This window comes from Mobula hypostoma, chromosome 21 (assembly GCF_963921235.1).
Source record: "Mobula hypostoma chromosome 21, sMobHyp1.1, whole genome shotgun sequence".
Taxonomy (NCBI): Eukaryota; Metazoa; Chordata; class Chondrichthyes; order Myliobatiformes; family Myliobatidae; genus Mobula; species Mobula hypostoma.
In genome coordinates this window covers 140,236-158,537 of record NC_086117.1, presented here as the reverse complement: position 1 = coordinate 158,537, position 18,302 = coordinate 140,236, and the positions used below count along the sequence as shown (strand labels likewise).

Sequence of the window (18,302 nt, the reverse complement as noted above, 5' to 3'; positions counted from 1 at the left end):
ACATGATAGTGTGATACTTGGCTATGCTAAAGTTGCTATAAAAATGCAGGCTGTTGTTTAATAATATGTATGTGCAAATGGTAGCCTGAAATATTCCTGTATTCTACAGCATTGTGTGATTTTGGTCAAAGATTGTTAATTATGGAATTTATTAGGACAGTCCAGACCTCCTCCTTTTGCTGCGAATGCTCTCACTGGGACAAGGTGCCTGGGACATGATTGACAGTCAGGTGTTCAAGGAACCAAAAATGGTAAGTTAAGAAATCTAGTCTATTGATTATTGACAATATTCTATGGTGATAGGTGATTGGAATTACTTTTGAGTAGTTGAAATGACAACATTGCATGTTAAATTCCATTTATCCCTTATGTTACATCATCCTTCAAGGAAAATTTTATAGGGACAACATATAATACCCGTTTGGCCCTTTAAAATTTTAATGTCGATATTTTGACTGATGTCAAGTAACCTTTAGACTTAGCACATTATAGAAGAAATAATTATTTAGATTAGCGTATTTTTTCATAATTGATTATATTTACCCATTAAAGCAAAGTTGAAACTATGAAAAGATTGATGATTTATAATTTAAACCATAAGACCATGGAACAGAACTAGGCCATTTGGCTCTTTGAGTCTGCTCTGCCATTCAATCATAGCTGACTTATTTTTCCCTCTTGACCACATTCTCCTGCATCCTCCCTGTAATCTTTTGACACCCTCGATAATCTAGAACCTATCAACCATAACTTGGCCTCCACAACTGTCTGTGGCAATGAGTTCCACAGATTTACCACCCTCTGGCTAAAGAAAATCTTTCTCATCTCTGTTCTAAAGGGATGTCCTTTTATTTTGAGATTGTGCCCTCTGGACCGAACTTTCTCACTACTGTAAACATCCTCTCCAGGTCCACTTTATCCAGACCTTTAAATATTCAGTAGGTTTCAGTGAGATTCCCCTTCATCCTCCTAAACCCCCATGAGTACAGGCTGAGATCTGTCAAAAGTTCCTCATGTTAACCCTTTTATACCCAGGACAATTCCCATAAACCTCATGTTCAAAGGTTCAATTTAATGTCAGAGAAATGTATACAATATACATCCTGAAATGCTTTTTCTTCACAAACATCCACGAAAATCATGTGGACCCTCTTCAACAATAGTGCATAATTCCTTAGATACCGGCCCAAATTTTTAGTTTATAAGCTCTTTACTTGTGTAACCAGAAGTGAATTATTTATTTAACTTAGAACTGTGGGTCTTGCTGTGAAATTGAACTGTTTAACCATTCATTCAAAAGGGTGAAGCTGAGTGGAAGTGACTTTTTAATACAAATGGCTAAGCCAGTTTTTTTATCCAATCTACCAAGTCACTGTGGATCTTGTGCCTTTTGGGTCAGCCTACCATGAGGGTCACTACCAAAAAAGCATATCAAATTCCACGTATAAAACATCCACTGCCCTATCTTCATGAATAATTTTCATCACCTCGTCAAAAAACTCATCAAATTTGTGTAACGTCATGTCCCCCACTCAAAGCCTTCCTATCACATACGAGTCTATGCTTCTCGAGATGTGTGTAGATCCTATCCTCAAGAAACTTCTCCAATTATTTCCGTGCCATTTATGTAAGGTTCACTGTCCTGTAACTTCCTGGATTTTCCTTATTACCCTTTTAAAACAAATGAACAATATTGGTAACACACATAAAAGTTGCTGCAGCAGGCCAGGCAGCATCTATAGGAAGAGGTACAGTCGACGTTTCAGGCTGAGACCCTTCGTCAGGACTAACTGAAGGAAGAGTGAGTAAGGGATTTGAAAGCTGGAGGGGGAGGGGGAGATGCAAAATGATAGGAGAAGACAGGAGGGGGAGGGATGGAGCCAAGAGCTGGACAGGTGATAGGCAGAAGGGGATACGAGAGGATCATGGGACAGGAGGTCCGGGGAGAAAGACGGGGGGGGGGGTGACCCAGAGGATGGGCAAGAGGTATATTCAGAGGGACAGAGGGGGAAAAAGGAGAGTGAGAGAAAGAATGTGTGCATAAAAAAGAGTAACAGATGGGGTACGAGGGGGAGGTGGGGCCTAGCGGAAGTTAGAGAAGTCAATGTTCATGCCATCAGGTTGGAGGCTACCCATACAGAATATAAGGTGTTGTTCCTCCAACCTGAGTGTGGCTTCATCTTTACAGTAGAGGAGGCCGTGGATAGACATGTCAGAATGGGAATGGGATGTGGAATTAAAATGTGTGGCCACTGGGAGATCCTGCTTTCTCTGGCGGACAGAGCGTAGATGTTCAGCAAAGCGGTCTCCCAGTCTGCGTCGGGTCTCACCAATATATAAAAGGCCACATCGGGAGCACCGGACGCAGTATATCACCCCAGTCGACTCACAGGTGAAGTGATGCCTCACCTGGAAGGACTGTTTGGGGCCCTGAATGGTGGTAAGGGAGGAAGTGTAAGGGCATGTGTAGCACTTGTTCCGCTTACACGGATAAGTGCCAGGAGGGAGATCAGTGGGGAGGGATGGGGGGGACGAATGGACAAGGGAGTTGTGTAGGGAGCGATCCCTGCGGAATGCGGAGAGAGGGGGGGAGGGAAAGATATGCTTAGTGGTGGGATCCCGTTGGAGGTGGCGGAACAATATTGGTTATTCTCTGTTCCTCTAGGACCTTACCTGTAGCTGAGAATCTAAAGATTTTTATCAATGCCCCAAGCAGTCTCCTCCCTCACCTCTTTCAATAACCTGTGATAGATCTGTTAGGACTCGGGGATTTATCCACCTTAATGATTTGAAAATGGAATTGGAATTAAATGATCTTCAGCAGATCCTTGGCCCCCACCTCATTAGTATACCCCTCCCTGAACCTGCCATCATCCACGTCCTTCTCCATGGTGAATACTGATGCAAAGTACTTATCTAGTACAGCAGCCACTTCTTTTTGCTCCAGCCATTAACTTATCCCCTTTGTCCTTGAGTGCTCCTACTTTCTCCTCAGTTACCCTCTTTAATGTTTGCATAAAATGCCTTGGGATTTTCCTGAATCCTATTCACCAAGGATATTTCTTGGTCACTGTAGGTGGAAAAAATTCACAAGAAGTCTGGGGTTCACCTTCAGAACAAAGTATCTCAAGCTGAGATCAAGGGGGAAATCACTCAATGTAGAACAAATGCTTCCCAATCCAGTTCTCATTACTCTTATGCTATTTCTTATCTGATGTCCCACACTATCTCTACCCCACATGCACTATGTATACATCAGTGAGGTAAGTTTTTTTCAGTGTCAAACATCAGCACCTATGTTCTAAGTGAGTTGTGTACAGGTCCACTTTTACCTTGTATGTAGAATGGCAAGCTTCCATCTTGGAGTTTTATGAAGCTGTTGCTAAGCTACTAGCTGGACACGAATTCACTATATTTTACTTTAGCCTAGTTTGTGGCTTGAGCCGGTTCTGTATGTTACAGACTTTCACTGCCTGGTATTAACCCTGTAGGATCCCACCTAGTCTCACTACTACATACTCATCCTCCACTCTCTCCTGTGCTTCTCTCCTGTGCTACAAAAGCAAGAATTCACTATTCCCTGCTATGAATTTTACTATTCCCTACTACAGCCCCTTTTAGCCCTCCTGGTTTTCTGTTTTAAGTTGTTTGGATTTAAAGGGCTGACCATGTTTACTATGTTCAAAACATTTTTGAATGTTACTGGATAAACGTCTGACACAAATTTCATCACACGTTAGCCTTTACTTTTCTTGCCGCCTTCCCCCTCATTATTTGTCCTCATTTGAGTTTTACAGCATTGGTACCACGTCAGGGATGTCTCTGATCGTGTCCATGGCATTCTCAAGGGGGCGGGTGAGCAGCCAGAAGTCTGTACATATTGGCATCAGTGACTTAGAAAGACAAGTTGAGATCCTGAAGAGAGATTTTAGGGAGCTAGGTAGAAAGCTGAGAAACACGACCTCCAGGGTAGCTTTCTCTGGATTGCTGCCTGCTCCATGTGCCAGCGAGGGTAAGAATAGGACAATTTTGCAGGTAAATGAGTGCCAAGGGTTTAGATTAATTGATCATTGGCATCTCTTCTGGGGAAGGTAGGACCTGTACAAAAGAGATGGGTTACACCTAAACCTGAGGGGGTCCAATATGCTTGCGGGCAGGTTGGCTAGGGTTGTTTGGATGCGTTTAAACTAATTTGGCAGGAGAGATAGGAACCAGAGTGACAGTGCTGAAGATGAGGTAGTTGGTTTACAAACAGAGGCAATGTGTAGTGAAACTCCTAGCAAGGAGAGGCTGATGATGGGGCAAAATCGCAGCCAACAGGATGAGTTGCAACGTAACAGGCAGACAGAATCGAAAAGGATGAACACAGGATTTAAAGCTGTTATGATTGAGTATGCGCAGTATATGGAATAAGGTCAATGAGCTTGTAGCACTGTTACAGATCGGCAAGTATGATGTTGTGGGTATCACTGAATAATGACTGAAAGAATATTATAGCTGGGAGTTTAATGTCCAACAGTACACTATTATATCGAAAGGATAGGCAGGAAGGCAAAGGGGTTGGCGTGGCTCTGTTAGTGATCATTAGAAAGAAGTGACATAAGGTCAGAAGGTGATGAATCATTGTGGAAAGAGAGAAGGAACTGCAAGGGTAAAAAGACCCTGATGGGAAAAGACCCCCAAACAGTAGAGATGTAGTTTACAAGTTACAACGGGAGATAGAAACTGCATGCCAAAAAGACAAGGTTACAATAGTCATGGGGGATTTCAATATGCAGGTAGATTGGGAAAATCAGGATAGTGCTGGATTCTAAGAGGATAATTTCTTAGTCTGCCTACATGATGGCTTTTTAGAGCAGCTTATGGTTGAGCCCACTAGGGGATCAGCATTTCTGGATTGTGTGTTGTGCAGTGAACCAGAACTGATTAGAGATTTTAAGGTAAAAGAACCTTTAGGGACAAGTGATCATAATATGATCGAGTTCACCCTGAAATTTGAGAAGGAGAAGCTAAAGTCAGATTTATCAGTACTACAGTGGAATAAAGGAAATTACAGAGCCATGAGAGAGGAGTTGACCAGAATGATTGGAAAAGAACACTATTTAAAAGCTTCCAAATCCTTTCATTTCCCATTAATTTTTGCACTAGCACTAACCTTCTCTTTGGCTTTTTGTTGGTTTAGATTTCCCTTGTTAGCCATGGTTGTGTCTTCTTGCCTTTAGAATACTTCTTCCTCTATGGTGTGTGTGTGTAGATTGGAATAGTTCCCTCCTTTCCCAATACTGGTGCCAGTTTCCCACAAATTCAAACCCACCTCCCACATCAATCCTTGAGCCACACATTTAACTCTCTAATCTTCTTGATCATGTGCCAATTTGCACGTGGCTCAGGTCGTAATCCAGAGATTACCACGTTTTTGGTTCTGCATTTTAATTTAGTCCCTAGCTGCTCAAATTCCCTCAGCAGGACATCTTTCCTCATTCTACCTACATTGTTGATACCCACACATGAACCACGACAACTGGATCTTTCCCCTCCCACTGCAAATTCCTCTGCAGGTCAGAGAAGTTGTCCCGAATCCAGGCACCAGGCAAGCAACACAGCCTTCTACGATAGAGAACTTTGTCTATTTCCCCTGACTATACCATCCCCAATTACCACTATCTTAGTTTTCTTTTCCCCCTCTGAATGGCTCCCTGAACCATGGTGCCTTCTCACCGAAGCCTCTGGAGCCAAAGTTGGTAAACTCTGTTCTCTCCATTAGTAAAATTTGCCACGAAGTGACTCTTAGTCCCACCTTGTTAAGCCTACAAAGGAGTATGATTTAGTGGTATTACAGAGATTTGGTTGCAGGGTGGAGAGGATTGGGAATTAAATATCCATGGATATCAGGTAATACGGAAGGATAAGCAGGAAGGTAAGGGAGGTGGGATAGCACTCTTAATTAAGGATGAGGGTCAGGGCGATAGTGAGAGACGATATAAGATCTAAGGAGCAGAATGTTGAATCCATCTGGGTAGAGATTAGGAGTAGTAAGGGGAAAAATCACTGGTGTGAGTTGTCTATAGGCCACCGAATATTAACATTACAGTGGCAGAGGCAATAAACCGAGAAATATCTGAGGCGTGTAGCAATGAGCAGTTACTGTGGGGGACTTTAAACATAGAAAAAACATAGAAAACCTACAGCACAGTACAGGCCCTTCGGCCCACAAAGTTGTGCTGAACATGTCCCTACCTTAGAAAGTACTAGAATTCCCCATAGCCCTCTATTTTTCTAAGCTCTATGTGCCTAACCAAAAGTCTCTTAAAAGACCTTATCGTATCTGCTTCCACCACCATTGCCAGCAGCCCATTCCACGCACTCACCACTCTCTGAGTAAAAAAACTTGACTAAACCCTTATTGCAAAAATTAAAAAAGTATGGTGGTATGGCTTTGCCTAATTTTAGAATGTACTATTGGGCAATCAATATTCAATGTATTACTTTTTGGATTCACTATTTAGACATATGTGAATGTCATTCATGGTTGGATCTAGAGGTAAACTCGGCGAAAGGTTTCTCTTTGGCCTCTTTATTGGGAGTTCCTCTTCCCTTTTTGTTTTCTAAGATTAGCAGACAAGAATTTAATCCTGTTATTAAACATACATTAAGAATTTGGTTCCAGTTTCATAGATTTTTCAAGTTTAATAATTTTATTCTTTCTAGTAATAGCTATCTTAATTATTTTTTTAAACCATCTATTTTGGATAAGGCCTTTTTAATTTGGAAAACCAAGGGAATAATAATTTTTTCAGATTTGTTTTTAGGGGACTGTTTAATGTCTTTTTCTCAGCGGATAAATATGATTTATCTAACGTACACTTTTTTAGATATTTACAAATTAGGAATTTTTTTATGTGGTTTGTTACCAAATTACCTTTCTGCTTATCCACCTAATATGATAGATGTTCTCTTTCAGTTTAAACCATTTCAAAAAGGGTTGATAGCTATAATCTATAAACTGTTACTGAGTTTGCGAATGATATCTAACAATAAAATTAAACGCACTTGGGAATTGGATCTTCAAGAGTCATTTTCAGATAATCAATGGAGTAAAATTTTTCATTTGGTTAACAGCTCATCTATTTGTGCCCGTCATTCCTTGATACAGTTCAAGGTAGTGCATCGGGCCCATATGTCAAAGGATAAACTAGTGCGTATTTTCTCCAATAGTAATCCTATTTGTGACATGTAACACTGAGTTGGCCACTTTAACTCATATGTATTGGTCTTGTATAAAGCTAGCTAACTTTTGGAGAGATGTTTTTAAAACACTATCAAGAGTTTTGGATTTGGATCTAGAACCTCACTTGCTTACGGCAATTTTTGGGACTATCCCATCGGCAGCAGGAAATATTCCTGTTTCTGCTCAACGTATGATAACCTTTTGGACCTTACTGGCTAGGAGAGCCATTTTATTGAAGTGGAAGGAATCTAATCCACCTACGGTCTTTTATTGGCTCTCCTCCATCATGTCCTGTTTAAGTTTAGAGAAAATAAGAAGTCGGATATTTGATACATCCTTTAAATTTGATCAAAATTTGGTGACCTTTTATCCAATATTTTCATTTAATTTAATTTATTACTCTTTCAAGTTTTTTTTCGAGGTTTTAGATTTGATCAGAAAGTGTTTTTCTCTTATTTTTTTGGTTGTATCCTCAAAATGGACTGCCCAGTCCCCTTTTTTTTTGTTTTGTTTGTTCTGTTTTTTTTAATATAGTGTAGTGGGTTTTTTTTCTATTTAAAACCCAATGTTTTTTTTCCTTTCTCCTTTTAACTGGTAAGAGGAGAATTGTTATTTTCTTTTTTTTAATTATATATTTTATACTAGTTAAACTATCTATGATTTTGACAGTGTCTATTTTAATCTTGGTTACGGATATATATATTTGAACTAATTCTCCTCTTGATTGTATTTGATTGTATCTATGTTTTTTTAAATCAATAAAAGGATTAATAAAGAAAGGAAGAAAGAAAAAACTTACCCCTGACTTCACCTCTGTACCTACTCCCCAGCACCTTAAACCTGTGTCCTCTTGTGGCAACCGTTTCAGCCCTGGGAAAAAGCCTCTGACCATCCACACGACCAACACCTCTCATCATCTTATACACCTCTATCAGGTCACCTCTCATCCTCCATCACTCCAAGGAGTAAAGGCCGAGTTCACTCAACCTGTTTTCATAAGGCATGCTCCCCAATCCAGGCATCATAAGTTGGGAGAATCAAGTTGGTCAAGGCAATCTTGAGGAGGACCATAGAATGCATAGATTTAGCTTTCTTGAATAGCATGTTACTGAACCCACAAGGGAATGTGCTGTCTTGGATCAGGTCCTGTGCGATATGACAGGTACAATTAGCGATCTTGTAGTTAGGGATCCTCTTGGAAAGAGTGATCACAGTATGATTGAGTTTCTCATACAACTGGACGGTGCAATAGTGTGATCTAAAAGCAGTGTATTATGCCTAAACAAGGGAGACTACAATGGGATGAGGGAAGAGTTGGATAGGGTAGACAGGGAACACAGGCTGTGAGGTGGAAGGCTTTCAAAGAGATTTTTCACGGTGCTCAACAAAAGTATGATTCAGTTAAAAACAAGGACAGTAAGGGTGGAGAGAACCAGCCATAGATAACTAAGAAAGTAAAGGAAGGAGCTAACTAAAGGCTCGTGTGTACAAAGTTACCAAGAGTAGTGGAAAACTGGAAGAGTTGGAAAAACTTTAAAAAGCAATAAAGAAAGGGAAGCTAGATTATGAAAAAACTCGCACAAATATAAAAACAGATTGTAAAAGTTTTTATAATTATATAGAACAGAAAAGGGTGGCTAAAGTGAATGTAAGTCACTTGGAGGACAAGAAGGGGTAACTATATTGGATAATGGGGAAATAGCCGAGGCTTTGAATGACTACTTTATGTTGGTCTTCATGGTGGAGGACACATCTAACATGCCAAAGAGAAATGATATGGATGTGATGGGAGGTGAGGACCTCAGTACAATAGCTATCACTTGTGGGCCTAAAGACAGATGAGTCCCCTGGTCCTGATGGAATGCATCCCAGGGTATTGAAAGAAATGGGAGAGGTTATAGTAGAGGCTTTAGTTTTAATTTACCAAAATTCTCTGAACTTTGGACAGGTCCTGATGGATTGGAAGAAAAGGAATGTCATGCCACTGTTCAAAAAACGATCTAGGTAAAAGGCAGATAACTACAGGCCAGTTAGTTTAACATCTGTAGTTGGGCAAATGCTTGAAGCTATCATTAAAGAAGAAATAGTGAGGCATCTGGAAAGAAGTGGATCCATCAGGTAGACACAGCATGGATCCAGCAAAGGCAGGTGCTGTTTGGACAAACTTACTGGAGTTCTCTAAGGATATAATGAGCGCAGTGGAAAGTGGGGAACAGATGGACGTTATTTACTTGGATTTCCAGAAGGCATTCGAAAGTTGCCACATAAAAAAGTATATCCATAAGATAAGGATGCATAGAGTAGGGGGTGATGTATTAGCATGGATAGAGGATTAGTTAACCAGTAGAAAGCAGAGGGCTGGGATACATGGGTGTTTCTCTTGTTGGCAATCAGTGGTGAGTGGTGTGCTGCAGGGGCTGGTGTTGGGCCTGCAGTTGTTCATGATGTACATTAATGATCTGGAAGAGGGGACTGAGTATAGTGTATTTAAGTTTGCTGTGACACTAAATTGAGTGGAAAGCAAATTGTGCAGAAAATACGGCAAGTCTGCAGAGAGATATAGATAGGTTAAGTGAGTGGACGAGGGTCTGGCAGTGGAGTACAGTGTTGGAAAATGTGAGGTGATCCACTTTGGAAGGAAAATGGAAAATAAGACTGTATGAATAGTATAAGATTGCAGTATGCAAGAGAGACTTGGAAGTGCTTGTGCATGAATCACAAAAGATTGGTTTGCCGGTGCAGCTGGTTATCAAGAAGGCAAATAGAATGTTGGTCTTCATTGCTAGAGGATCAAATTTAGAAACATAGAAAATAGGTGCAGGAGTAGGCCATTCGGCCCTTCGAGCCTGCATCGCCATTCAGTAGGATCATGGCTGATCATCCTACTCAGAACCCTGTCTCTCCATACCCTTTGATCCCTTTATCCACAAGGGCCATATCTAACTCCCTCTTAAATATAGCCAATGAACTGGCCTCAACTGTTTGCTGTGGCAGAGAATTCCACAGATTCACCACTCTCTGTGTCCTGACGAAGGGTCTCAGCCTGAAATCTCGACTGTACCTCTTCCTTGAGATGCTGCCTGGCCTGCTGCGTTCACCAGCAACTTTGATGTGTGTTACTGTCTGTGTGAAGAAGTTTTTCCTCATCTCGGTCCTAAAAGCCTTTCCCCTTTATCCTCAAACTGTGACCCCTCGTTCTGGACTTCCCCAACATCGGGAATAATCTTCCTACATCTAGCCTGTCCAATCCCTTCAGAATTTTATACATTTCAATACGATCCCCCCTCAATCTTCTAAATTCCAGAGAGTATAAGCCTAGTCGATCCAGTCTTTCATCATATGAAAGTCCTGCCATCCCAGGAATCAATCTGGTGAACCTTCTTTGTACTCCCTCTATGGCAAGAATGTCTTTCCTCAGATTAGGGGACCAAAACTGCACACAATACTCTAGGTATGGTCTCACCAAGGCCTTGTACAACTGCAGTAGTACCTCCCTGCTCCTGTACTCAAATCCTCTTGCTATCTTGCTAAATTTAAGAGCAGGGAGGTTATAATGCAACTGTACATGGTACTGGTGGATCAGCATCTGGAGTACTGCGTGCAGTTCTGGTCTCCTTACTTGAGGAAGGATCTACTATCTTTGTGGGGGCGGTGCACAGGAGGTTCCAGAGATGAGGGGGTTAGACTTTAAGGAGAGTTTGAGTTGCATGGGACTGTGCTCACTGGAGTTTAGAGGAGTGAGAGGGGATCTTATAAAAACACACAAAGTTATGAAAGGGGTAGATAAGGTAGAGGGCAAGAAGGTTATTTCCATTGATAAGTGAGACCAGAACTGGGAGACATAGCCTCAAGATTCAGGGACATAAATTTAGGATGGAGATGAGGAGGAACTGCTTTTCCCAAAGAGTGGTGAATCTCTGAAATTCTCTGGCCAATGAAGCAGTGGAGGCTACCTCAGTAAATATAGTTAAGACGAGGTTGGATAGATTTTTGCTGAGTAGGGAAATTAAGGGTTATGGGGAAAATGTAGATAGGTGGAGATATGTCCATGGCTAGATCAGCCATGATCTTATTGAATGGCAGAGCAGACTTGATGGGCCAATTGGCCTACTCTGGCTCCTATTTCTTAAATTCTTGTAAGGGCAAAGAAATGGCTTATGGAAAATTGTGTCAGGAAGTGTATGGTCATGCACTTTGGTAGAAGAAACGAAAGGGTTGACTATTTTCTAAATGAAGAGACAATACAAAAATCTGAGGCACAAAAGGATTTGGGAGTCCTAGTGCAGAATTCCCTATAGGTTAATCTGGTGAGGAACGCATATGCAATGTTAGCATTCATTTCAAAAATATTAGAATATAAAAGCAAGGATGTAATTTTAGACTTTATAAATCACTGGTGTGGCCTCACTTGGAGTATTGTGAGCAGTTTGGCCCCATTATGTTAGAAAGTACGTGCTGAAAGTGGAGAGAGTTCAAATGAGGTTCTCAAAAATGATTCCAGGACTAAACAGTTTGTCATATGAAGAGCATCTGATGGCTCTGGGCCTGTATTCACTGGAATTCAGAAGAATGAAGGGTGACCTCATTGAAACCTATCGAATGGTGAAAGACCTTGATAGAGTGGAAGTGGAGAGGATGTTTCCGATGATGGGAGTTTTAAGTCCAGGGAACACAGCCTCAGAATAGAGGGGCATCCTTTTAGAACGGAGATGAGGAGGAATTCTTTAGACAGAGTGGTATATCTGTGGAATTCTTTGCCACAAGCAGCTGTGGAGGGCTTAATATTTAAGGCAGAGTTTGATAGATTCTAGATTGGTCAGGGCATGAAGAGATACAGGGTGAAGACAGGAGATTGGAGCAGAGAGGAAAATGGATCAGCCATAATGAAATGGCAGAGCAGACTCGATGAGCCAAATGGCCTAATTCTCCTATATCTTATGGTCTTATCACGTGCCAAACACATCTGCCTCAAATATAGTTTAAGAAAATAAGGCTTAAGAAGCAGAGTCCATGTTAAGTTCCTCAGCAATCTGTGTATAGTATTTGTTGACTGTAATTTTTTTAACCCGTTCTAAACACAAATTGTACCTCTTTTCTTAATATAGGAGATAGAACTCATCACCAAATTTCTACCAAATCTAATGGCATTTGTAGTAGATGATCACACTTTCAACGTGGATCAAAAACTGCCGACTGAGGAGAAAGTTTCAAACTTGTACCCAGCAAGTCTTCCAGAATCCTTTATTAAGTATGTCTTTGTTATTCTCAACTTCATCTTCTGAAGTGCAGAAATGTATGTTACATTTGGATAATATTGAAAGTATTGCATATTATTTTATATACAAATTGGGAGTAGCAAAGATTTTAACTGTAATTCTGCATACCTATATATCTGTAGTAATATTTTACCTCCTTGCTTATTAAGAGTACTTACTCTGCCTTAAATATACTTGTTTGCACAATCCTGTGAGTAAGAGTGTTTCAAAGGAGTTTAGAGGAATCAAAGGGTAATGATTCTGCTCACCAGGAGAAAAAATTCCAGATTATGTCTGTCTTAAATTGTTTTCAAAGTTTAGTTATAGATTCTACCTCAAAAGAAAATATTCTGTCTATTTTCACCCTCTCAAGATCCCTCAGTATCTTATGTGTTTCAATCAAATTGCTTCTTAGTCTTCTGAAATCCAGTAGTTACAAGCCTGACCTAGCCAACCTGTTCTCATAAGTCAGTCCACTCATTCCAAGTGTCCTTGCTTAAATAAAAAAAAACTAATACTGTGTGGTATTCCAAATATAACTGAAGCATAAGTTCTCTGCTTTTGTACTCCATTCTCAATCAATAAATTATAGCATTCTGTTTGATAATTATTTGCTGTGCTTCATCCTAGCTCTTTACCAGTCATATATTAGGACACACAGATCCTTTTACATCTCAGGCCTTTATAATAACTCACCATTGAGATAATGATTTAAATGTTTCCTCCACTGGAATTTTACATTTTCCCACATGGTTCTCCATTTGCCAGATCTTTGCCATGCACAATAATATGATATGAATCCCTTTGTAAGCTTCTGTTCACATCTCTTTTTCCTGTCAGTCTATCATGAGCAAACACAGAAACCATGCCTTCAGTGTTTTCATCCAGATCAATTGTAAGTGGTAAAATTCCAGTGCCAAATTCTATTTGTAACAAAGTTTTCTTGGGTAGCAAAATACCAAAGAATTGGAATAGCTATTTGATCTCAAATTACAGACTGAACAAAAAGGTAAATCAGATTTACTAGTAACAATTTTACACTTTAAGAAGTTAGGTCGGGGGGGAAAAGTGGCTGAAATCCCATAATAGTAAAGGATAGAAAATCTTTTAACACGAATTTTAGAGAAAACAAATTTAATATTCATAGCACTTAAAATTGTTTTCAGAAGGCCTTTGACAAGGTACCACATGTGAGACTCCTTAATAAGCTATAAGCCCATGGTATTACAGGAACGACTCTAGCATGGATAAAGCAGTGCCTGATTGGCAGGAGGCAAAGAGTGGGAATAAAGGGAGCCTATTCTGGCTTGCTGCCAGTGACTAATGGTGTTTCTTGTTGAAATATTTGCAGATCATATGAAGGTAGGTGGAGGGGCCTGTAGCTTTGAGGAAGTAGAGATGGTACAGGAGGACTTAGCCAGATTAGGAAAATGGTTAAAGAACTGACAAGTGGAATACAGTCACACACGAGGAAATCTGCAGATGCTGGAATTTCAAGCAAACTCTTTGCCTCCTGCCAATCAGGCACTGCTTTATCCATGCTAGAGTCGTTCCTGTAATACCATGGGCTTATAGCTTGTTAAGGAGTCTCACATGTGGTACCTTGTCAAAGACCTTCTGAAAATTCAAGCATAGAACATCAACCAATTTTCCTTTGTCTATCCTGCTTGTTATTTCTTCAAAGTATTCCAAAAGGTTTGTCACTCAAGATTTTTCCTTGAGGAAACCATGCTGACTATGGCGTATTTTATCATGTGCCTCCAAGTACCCTGAGATGCTGGTGAACACAGCAGGCCAGGCAACATCTCTAGGAAGAGGTACAGTCGACGTTTCAGGCCGAGACCCTTCGTCAGGACTAACTGAAAGAAGAGATAGTAAGAGATTTGAAAGTGGGAGGGGAAGGGGGAGATCGGAAATAATAGGAGAAGACAGGAGGGATGAAGCTAAGAGCTGGACAGTTGATTGGCAAAAGGGAGATGAGAGGATCATGGGATGGGAGGCTTAGGGAGAAAGAAAGGGGGAGGGGGGAAGCCCAGAGGATGGGCAAGGAGAATAGTGAGAGGGACAGAGGGAGAAAAAGAATATATATATATAAAATAAATAACGAATGGGGTCCGAGGGGGAGGTGGGATTGGCAAAAGGGATAAAGATGAAGCTACACTCAGGTAGGAGGAACAACAACTTATATTCCGTCTGGGTAGCCTCCAACCTGATGGCACCCCTCGTACCCCATCCGTTATTTATTTATTAATTTATTATATTATATATATATATATATATATATATATATATATACACACACACACACACACACATTTTCTCTCTCTCCTTTTTCTCCCTCTGTCCCTCTCACTATACCCCTTGCCCATCCTCTGGGCTTCCCCCCTCCCCCTTTCTTTCTCCCTAGGCCTCTCGTCCCATGATCCTGTTATATCCCTTTTGCCAATCAACTGTCCAGCTCTTGGCTCTATCCCTCCCCCTCCTATCTTCTCCTATCATTTCGGATCTCCCCCTCCCTCTCCCACTTTCAAATCTCTTACTATCTCTTCTTTCAGTTAGTCCTGATGAAGGGTCTCAGCCCGAAACGTCGACTGTACCTCTTGCTAGAGATGCTGCCTGGCCTAGTGGAATACAGTGTTGGGGCATGCATGGTCATGCATGTAAGTAGAAGAAATGAAAGGGTTAACTATTTTCTAAATGGAGAGAAAATACAAAGAAACTGAGGTGCAAGGGGACTTGTGAGTCCTTGTGGAGGATTCCCTAAAGGTTAGTTTGCACATTGAGTCTGTGGTGTGGAAGGCAAATGCGATGATAGCATTCATTTCAAGAGGACTTGAATATAAAAGCAGGGATATAATGTTGAAACTTTATAGAGCACTGGTGAGGCCTCACTAGGAGCAGGATTGGGCCCCTTTTCTTTGAATGGATGTGCTGAAACTTGAAAGGGTTCAAAGGAGGTTCATGAAAATGATTCCAGGATTGAATGGCTTGTCATATGAAAAATGTTTGATGGTTCTGGGCCTGTATTCACTCCTTCAGAAGAATGAGGGGTGACCTCATTGAAACCTATTGAATGGTTGGAGAGTCTAAGACCAGAGGACACAGCTTCAGAATAGAGGGGCGTCCTTTTAGAACGGAAATGAGGACGAATTTCTTCAGCCAGAGTGGTGAATTTGTAGAATTCTTTGCCACAGGCAACTGTGGAGGCTAAGTCTTTATATATATATATATATATATATATATATTTAAGGCAGGCGTTGGTAGACTCTTGTTTGCTCAGGGGATGAAGGGACCCGGGGAAAAGGCAGGAGACTGGGCCTGAGGAAAATTGGATCAGCCATGATGAAATCGAGCCGACTCGATGGGCCAAATAGCGTAATTCTGCTCCTATGTCTTATGGCCTTCTGGTCTTTTCATTCTTTTGGGGATATGGACCCTTCTGGCAATGTCAGCATTCATCCACTCTTCCCTAATTGCCCATGAGAAAATGATGTTGAGCCACTGCCTTGAGTGGCTGCAGTTCTTCTGGTAAATATATTCCTGTATGCTGTTAGATAAGATGTTGCATGGTTCAGGGAGAGTGACCATGAAGGATTGCTGAGATATTTCCAGGTCAATATAAGGTGTTCCAATACACCTTCTGTTCTAGTTCTTGGTGGCAGAAGTTGGACATTGTACTGTGTGTGGGTTTTGAGAAACCTGGGAGACTGGAGGTCTCCAAGATAAACACATCGCACTAGGTGCACCAAGTTGCAGCTCCTGAGAGAACGTATTAAGGAAAATGCGACTTGACTTTCATCTCATACAAAGGTTGGGGGTGTTGTGGATAGTGTGGAGGGCTGTCAGAGGTTACAGCAGGACATTGATAGAATGCAAAACTGGGCTGAGAAGTGGCAGATGGAGTTCAATCCAGATAAGTGTGAAGTGGTTCATTTTGGTAGGTCAAATATGATGGTAGAATATAGTACTAATGGTAAGACACTTGGCTGTGTGGAGGATCAGAGGGATCTTGGGGTCCGAGGCCATAGGATGCTCAAAGCTGCTGCGCAGGTTGACTCTGTGGTTAAGAAGGCATACAGTGTATTGGCCCTCATCAGTCGTGGAATTGAATTTAAGAGCCGGGAGGTTATATTGCAGTTATATAGGACCCTGGTCAGACCCCACTTGGAGTACTGTGTTCAGTTCTGGTCCCCTCACTACAGGAAGGATGTGGAAACCATAGAAAGGGTGCAGAGGAGATTTACAGGATGTTGTTTGGATTGGGGAGCATGCCTTATGAAAACAGGTTGAGTGAACTCGGCCTTTTTTCTTTGGAGCAACAGAGGATGAGAGGTGATCTGGCAGAGGTGTATAAGATGATGAGAAGCATTGATTGTGTGGATAGTCAGAGGCTTTTTCCGAGGGCTGAAATGGCTGCCACAAGATGGCACAGGTTTAAGGTGCTTGGGAGTAGGCACAGAGGAGATGTCAGGGATAAGTTTTTTACGCAGAGGGTTTTGAGTGTGTGGAAGGGGCTGCTAGCAACGGTGGTAGAGGCAGATACGATAGGGTCTTTTAAGAGATATTTGGGTAGGTACATGAAGTTTAGAAAAATAGAGGGCTGTGGTAATTTAGTAATTTCTATGGTAGGGACATGTTCAGCACAACTTAGTGGGCTGAAGGGCCTGTACTGTGCTGTAGGTTTTCTATGTTTCATACTGGTGTATGAGGAGGTGATAAACGGGAGTTACAGAAAGATAGTCACCCCTAACTTGCAGGACACAGGTAACTGTGTTACTATCAGGAGAAGGAGGGGAAATGAAATTAAATCATTAGAAAGGAGTGTCATAGGATTGGAACATGTTGCGTTATTGTGGATAGAGCTAAGAAATTGCAAGGGTAAAAGGACCCTAGTGGGAGTTGTATACAGACCCCCAAACGGCAGTAAGAATGTGGCCGACAAATTACAATGGGAGATTGAAAATGTATGCCAAAAGGGCGATGTTACAATAGTCATGGAGGATTTCAATATGCAATCAGATTGGAAAAGTCATGTTGGTGTTGGATTCCAAGAGGGGGAATTTCTGGAATGCCTACGAGTTGGCTTTTTAGAACAGCTCATGGTTGAGCCCACTAGGAGATCAGCTACCCTGGATTAGGTGTTGTGCAATGAACCAGAATTAATTAGCCTTTAGGGACAAGTGGTCATGATCATAATATGATCAAATTCACTCTGAAATTTGTGAAGGAGAAGCTTACGTCAGATATATCAATATTACAGTGGAGTAAGAGGAATTACAGAGGCCTAAGAGAGGAGTTGGCCAGAATTGATTGGAAAAGAACACTGGCAGGGATGATGGCAGAGCAGCAATGGCTGGAATTTCTGGAAGCAATTCAGAAGGCACAGCATATATCTATCCCAAAGAGGAAGAGGTATTCTAAAGGCAAGATGGCACAACCGTGACTAACAAGAGAAGTCAAAGCCAACATAAAAGCCAAATATATAGCATATACTAGAGCAAAAATTAGTGGGAAGTCAGAGTATTGGGAAGCTCATAAAAACCAACAAAAGGCAACTGTAAAAGTCATGAAGGGATATGGGGAGAAGGTAAGAGATTGGGTCTGAGAGGAAAATTGGATCAGCCATGATAAGATGGAGACGACTTGGTGGGCCAAATGGCCGAATTCTGCTCCTGTATCTATGGTCTGATGGTCATATTTGAAGGTACTGTTAGAATAATCTAAATGATTAGCTTCATTAAATAATAATCGTTGGTGCATATTGCCGACAAGTTGATGGTTGCAGATGGGATACCAATCTAACAGGCTGCTTTATTCTA

At 41.2% G+C, this 18,302-nt stretch overlaps 1 protein-coding gene across 3 annotated transcripts in view; it reads left to right on the top strand.

Moving 5' to 3' along the window:
• Positions 1-18,302, top strand: part of nelfb (negative elongation factor complex member B) — a 124,689-nt gene that overhangs the window by 63,585 nt on the left and 42,802 nt on the right. For all 3 annotated transcript variants that reach the window (XM_063073242.1, XM_063073241.1, XM_063073240.1), the window contains 2 exons: positions 156-251; positions 12,334-12,476. In XM_063073242.1, coding sequence (XP_062929312.1) covers positions 156-251; positions 12,334-12,476 — 239 coding nt within the window. The remainder of the gene's footprint in view (positions 1-155; positions 252-12,333; positions 12,477-18,302) is intronic.